This window comes from Chanodichthys erythropterus, chromosome 23, assembly GCF_024489055.1.
Source record: "Chanodichthys erythropterus isolate Z2021 chromosome 23, ASM2448905v1, whole genome shotgun sequence".
Lineage (NCBI taxonomy): Eukaryota > Metazoa > Chordata > Actinopteri > Cypriniformes > Xenocyprididae > Chanodichthys > Chanodichthys erythropterus.
The window spans coordinates 29,901,003-29,907,722 of record NC_090243.1 but is presented as its reverse complement, the minus strand read 5'-3'; the positions used below and the strand labels follow the sequence as shown (position 1 = coordinate 29,907,722).

At 37.9% G+C, this 6,720-nt stretch overlaps 1 protein-coding gene across 3 annotated transcripts in view; it reads left to right on the top strand.

Moving 5' to 3' along the window:
- LOC137013633 (rho GTPase-activating protein 21-like) overlaps nt 1–6,720 on the top strand; it is a 130,444-nt gene that overhangs the window by 93,714 nt on the left and 30,010 nt on the right. Inside the window, exons 6-8 of one of the 3 annotated variants that reach the window (XM_067377575.1) lie at nt 208–286; nt 706–760; nt 5,982–6,005. In XM_067377575.1, coding sequence (XP_067233676.1) covers nt 208–286; nt 706–760; nt 5,982–6,005 — 158 coding nt within the window. Of the gene's footprint in view, nt 1–207; nt 287–705; nt 761–5,981; nt 6,006–6,150; nt 6,661–6,720 lie in introns of those variants that run through there. The other 2 variants (XM_067377576.1, XM_067377577.1) reach the window with 2 other exon arrangements.

Here is a 6,720-nt window from a genome sequence, read left to right as displayed (position 1 = left end):
TCAATATATCTGAACAAACATACTTGCTCCATGGTTCTGAATTCCTGTCCAAATCTGTAATTATTTTTACCACAGAATCATGTGGATCATCAGTTCCTCAGAGGTTCATTAAAGATCTTACAAGCCTGTATAAAGATTTCAAAACATGTGTTTTTTAAACATATTTTTACATAACTGAACTACAGTTCCTGTTTCTCCTCCCCACAGGGGATCGCATTGTAAAAGTCAACGGAGAAAGCATCATCGGAAAGACGTATTCCCAAGTAATCGCCCTTATCCAGAACAGGTAATGTTGCAACTTGCACTGCTTGTTCCTGCCCCTGAGGGGTGGTGTAGCCTCATGGTTAAACATGTGACCTGGTAACTAGATGTAGGTTTTGATTTCAACCGAAATGTGATTTCAAATGGTACTTAATCCAGAGTACTTGCTGCCTTTTTGCTCCCTATGCATATGCTCCATATGCTCCCTTTTTGTTCATTTTGTGGGTTGATTATCTGTTCCTGTTAAACCTTCCAGATAAATCTCTTAATCCTTGAGGAAGTTTGATGAATATGCTCTTTATTGCGTAATTTTATTTGGTATTAACAGTTAGCAGTTCTTCCTTGTTCTTGAATTAAAAAAAGCATTGTACTTGTGACTGTAGACATGACTTCATTTGAGATTTCATTTTCCTTTTTCAAATTTTTATTTTTTTTTTCTTGCAGTGACACATCTCTGGAGCTCTGCGTGATGCCAAAAGATGAAGACATTTTACAGTTGGTAGGTTTTATTTCTCATGGGTTTACTTGTCACACACAAAAAAAATCATAATTTCTTTCACAAAAAAATGTAAAAGATTAATCTTCAAGCTTTCTCTTGCCCTTGTATTGGCTAATTAAATGATTAGTTCACTTCAGAATTTAAATTTCCTGATAATTTACTCACCCCCATGCCATCCAAGATGTTTATGTCTTTCTTTCTTCATTCGAAAAGAAATGAAGGTTTTTGAGGAAAATATTCCAGGATTTTTCTCCATATAGTGGAATTCAATGGCTACCAGCAGCTTTACAAAGTGAACATGCAAAGACTAAGAGCCCTTCCACACGGAGACGCATGTAGCTGTATAGGTAAAAAAAAAATGTATCATATCGGCATTTCGTCCAGATGGATCCAGTGTTTTGGGAGCCTATTTTTTGAAACAGAGTCCCAGAGTGGATAAATTTGAAAATGACACCCTTGTGTACAGCCAATCTGTATATTTTGTGAAATGATGATGTCATCACCACACCAGAGATTGTTTATAATGGGGAAATAAGAGGGTCTGTATCTCTTAGCATTGGAGAAAGCGTAACAGCTAACTTAATCATGTGCGGCACTTCTCAGCCTATCGTGTAATGGCAGTGACTTCAGTCGCAACATTCCCTAGTCTGCCTTCTCTTAAAAAAATACATTTTTATCAAGCTAAAATTTACATATAGTTCCCAACGAAAGTATTATTTAGTGTAAAACATGCTGAAGATTAGCAAACCAGCTGTTGATTAATTAAATGATTTGCTATTTCCCCCCAAAAGCTGTTTAATCAGCATAGTGAAGCCTCTCATCCACTGACATCCGGGGCGGAGCATTAGCATTAGCTGTTACACTTTTTTGGATAAAGGTTGCAGGCTTGCCTTCCAGTGGCTTTGACCACACATCTCGACCCCTCGACTCACATGCTCCAAGTCTTCTTCATTTTTAGTGTATCTCTGTGGCAGAATTACAGCGCCACATACTGGTCTATCATGTAAACTTCACCGTTTTGAGTCGGTTTCAGTGGTTTCATGTGTACACAGATATTTCTTGAGATGACGCCGTGTTTACGGAAGTTTTTTGCCCTACTGTGGTACTTCCACCTACATCATGCGTGACTTTTCCAACGTGATTACGCATCGCAGAGCTAGTAGAAGATGAACATTTGTGGTTAAAAAGTATATAAATTTTAATCTTTTTTTATAAAATGACCGATTGTTTCGCTAGACAAGACCCTTATTCCTCATCTGGGATCGCGTAGAGCCCTTTGAAACTGCAGTGAAACTGCAATTTGGACCTTCAACCCATTGATAGCCATTGAAGTCCACTATACAGAGAAAAATCCTGGAATGTTTTCCTCAAAAACCATAATTTCTTTTCGACTGAAGAAAGAAAGACATAAACATCTTGGATGACATGGGGGTGAGTAAATTATCAGGGAATTATAATTCTAATCATTTTAACTTTGGTCCGTTAAACCTGTCTGAATACTTATTTGAGAAAATTCAAGTTCTATCATCTGCACTCTTATTTTTAATTTTGTGGGCAGTAATGTCTGTTCAAATTTTAAATTGAATTATTGGTATGAGTGTATTATGGTCAAAAGAGGTGAGGCTTTTGAAGTTTCTGGATGGAGAATGGATGAAATTACTTAAGCAAAAGGAATTGTTGGAAGGAAAGCAGAGCAATGGAGACAAATGGCACCAGTTTGTGTATGTGAAGATGCTCTACTAGGTAGAGTTCAGTGATCCAGTGGAGCAGAGAAGCATGATGGCGCCTGTGTGTGTGTGTGTGCTTATTTTGAATTCAGCTATAATGAGGTTTTCTTTAGAACTAGGGGCGTAATGCCACCCCCATATCTGAGCACATTCCAGGAGGAACTCCAAATTTCAGGCTGTTACATGCCAGCCACATAAACTCATACTTCACTGTGGAGCCCTCTGGCACTTTCTGATATGACTGTAATGAGTCGATCCAGTGTGCAGTTTAAGACTTAGGAATGACACTTATGCTTGTTATAGCAACAGGAAGCAGTTCTAGTGACAAGTTCTCTTCCAAAACCTTCCATCTACTACTGTCTGCATAGGCATCTTCCCTCTAAGGCAGCAATGTTCCACATAAGTGACTGATTTGAAACACTACATACACTCAGCAACTCTGTACCACATACCAACAATGCTCCTCATGAGAAGATATTAACTCACAACTGATTCCAGTAGAGATAGAGATCATATCACACAAACTTTTATTAGACTAAACAATTTTATAATTGTTAAAGGGTTAGTTCACCCAAAAATGAAAATAATGTCATTTATTATCCATAAAGGTGCTAAAAACATATTTAAAACAGTTCATGCGAGTTCAGTGCTTCTACCTTAATATTACCTTAATATTATAAAGCGACGAGAATTCTTTTTGTGCAGCACAAAAACAAAATAACGACTTTTCAACAATATCTAGTGATGGGCCGATTTCAAAACACTTTGGAGCTTTACGAATCGAATCAGTGAATCAGAGCACCAAAATGATTTCAGTAGTTTAGCCATTTGATAGGAGATCCGAATCACTGATTCGATTCGTAAAGCTCCGAAGCAGTGTTTTGAAATTGGCCCATCAGTATATTGTTAAAGTCTTTTTTTTTTTTTTTTTTTTTTTTTGGTGTACAAAAAGTATTCTCGTTGCTTTATAATATTAAGGTTTTGAACCACTGAACTGGCATGAACTGTTTTAAATATGTTTTTAGTACCTTTATATGGATCTTGAGAGAGGAAGTACCATTGCTGTGAATGCAGGACTCACTGAGCCATCGGATTTCATCAACATATCTTAATTTGTGTTACGAAGATGAACAAAGGTCTTACGGGTGTAGAACGACATGAGGGTGAGTAATAAATGGCATTATTTTCATTTTGGGGTGAACTAACCCTTTAAATTTAGATATTATTAATGTTTTGTTTTTGTTTTTTTCAAAAAAAAACAACAACAACAAAAAACCATAGTAATCAGGTCTGGGATTAGGAAAATGCTCCACACATCACATACAAACCTCAAAAGACATTGAATACCTCAAAGAAAACAAGTTTATATCCATTTTTATATCCAACACAATATTAATGTTTTAACTTGGGAAGAGTTCAGAAATCAATATTTGGTGGAATAACCCTAATTCTCAATCAGTTTTCATGAGTCTTGGCATGCTCTCTACCAGTCGATCTGCTGTTGGAGACTTTACACCCCTCCTGGAGCAAAAATTCAAGCAACTTGGCTTTGTTTGATGGCTTATGACCTTCCATCTTCCTCTTGATCAAATTCCAGAGGTTTTCAATGGGGTTCAGGTCTGGAATTTGGGCTGGCCATGAGAGGTTCTTGATTTGGTGGTCCTTCATCCACACCTTGATTGGCCTGGCTATGTAGCATGAAGCATTGTCCTGTGGGAAAAACCTATCCTTCAAGTTGGGGAACGTTGTCAGAGCAGAAGGAAGCCAGTTTTCTTCCATGATGACCTGTACTTGGCTTGAGTTATGTGTCCTTCACAAAGACAGATCTGTTTGATTCTGATATTCTCTGATGAGTTCAGTTTTCATCTTTGCCAAACACCGGTAGAGTAGGAGCAGAAAAATTGATCATATTACCATGTGTACTTGGTAATCATAGGCAGAAGATGTGTAATGGACTTAAGGGAATGGCAAGTACTGTATGCAAAGCAGTCAGCTGATCAGATTCAAAGTAGTAACTTGCAAAGTGCATGTTTTGACTGTGAAACACTGCAACATCTTGAAACAAACAGGTAAAGGACAAACTCAAAGATGCATAATAAAATAATGACCATCATGGCAAGTACAGATTTAAATGTATGTCCATCAATTTTCTTACCTTACTTTACATTGCGCTGTGTTAGCTACATTTTTAATCCATGTTGCCAGATAATGTGTACTTTGTCAAAAATATTGGAAAATTTTTACATGGATTTTCACTTTGAGAAAATCATGAGAATATACATTTTTGCAGGTTTGTTTATGTATTAATTTATTTTTAGACTGATGTAGTGACACAGACACCCTCTCCTCGAAATTCAATGTGGAAATGGTCACAGAAGACACATCTGAGACCCATATTTGCTGATACCTGGTATAGACAGCAATAAGTCTTAGCTGACCACTTGTAATTGGACCAGGGATAGTTCGCCCAAAACTGAAAATGCTGTCATCATTTACTCACCTTAACTTAACCTATATGAATTTCTTTCTTCTGCTGAACACAAAAAAATATATTTTGAAGAAAATGGCTAACCAAACAGTTGATGGGCCTCAATGACTTCCATAGTATGGAGAGAAAAAAAATACTGTTTGATTACCACCATTCTTCAAAATATCTACTTTTGTGTTCAGCAGAAGAAAGAAATTCATACAGGTTTGGAACAACTTGAGGCTGAATAAATGATGGCAGAATTTTAATTTTTGGGTAACCTATCCATGTAATAGGTATAAACAGGTCCAAAGAGCAAACAAGAAATATAAACTAAACAAAAGAATAAACTGAAGCTGCCATCTGAAATGACCGGAATTGTGTGGACAGCCACTCTTAAAAATAAAGGTTCTTTTTGGGCATTGATGGTTCCATAAAGAACCTTTATCATCCATAGAACCATTCCATTACAGAAGGTTATTTATAGCAGAAAAATGTTGTATGCTTATTAAAATGTTCTTCACACTAAGAACAAAAGTGGTTCACTGAGAGTTTCAGTTGGTTTGGGGAACAAAAAATTGTTCTATGGCATCACTGGGAAAAACCCTCCATTGGAACCTTTATTTTTAAGAGTATGTGTGGATGGAAATGATCCACATGGGCATAAGAGAACGATGCTGGCTGACTTTGAGTTTGTGTGTGAAAGTTTTACTTCATTGAAAGCTGCAGGATCACTCTGGAAAGAGCAGCAGTCGTCCCCTTCTGATCTCAAGTGTGTCCTCCTCTGTCTGGTCCATCTCTGGTGTTGGACTGGCAGCCCTCCAGTAGTCTCTCTCTCTCTTTCTGCTGCAGTGTGTATTTATAGCGTACTTTATCCTGCACTAGAATGACAACAACACTGTCTGGAGTAGGGGCTGATTGCCTCTGGTGTACCTGTAGAGCTCTTGTCATCTTCCCTCACCATTGCTCTTTTTCCTGTTCTTTCTTCCCTTGTTTTCCCACTGTCAATCTAACCTTCTGGCTGCAGTTCTCCAGGGATATCACAGCTCTGGTAAGAAGGAGCTAAACCTGTCACTTGTTCCCTCTCTTCTGTTATGTAATTTTGCCCTGTTGTGGTTAAGTTTCTTTGCCTTTGCATGAAAGTGCATGTGTATTATATCTCCCTTTGTACCTACAATGTCTGTTAAAATCTAGTCTTTACCTACCTTAAGAACTGCAAAATTGTGTACAGTACATTATATTCAATCGCAAAACATAGTTTGCCCCTAATTTATTCCCTTGCCATAAGGTTGCACCTTAATATTTGTTTCCTTCTGAGTCATCTTTATTTTCATGGAAGGGGTGGAGCAGACAGAGAAAGATAGAGAGGGAGGGACATGTCTGTGTAACTCGACACTTCAGGTGTAGAGTCAAAAGTCCAGCTATCACGTCTACACTCTCATTAATGCCGGAGCTCTGTCATATGCACACTGAGACAGCTGAGACAGAAATAACTTTATATATTAAGCGGGATAAGTGAGCCCATTGTAAATGGAGTAATTTCCTGAGCAGAATGTAGTATTTAGACCTTTAGGATATTAGTTGGGTGTTGACTTTGTAAGATGATAACAGAGCAGCTACTAGCGTCTGTAGAATGCTCGGTGAAAGGCTGCCCTCCTCTCACTTTTTCCTCTTGTCTGCGCACTGCTCTCTCTCCTCAGCTAAAGGTAGGTAAGCTTCTGATACCTAATCCCTCCATGCGGTTAAAGGCATTTGAGCCTTGCTAC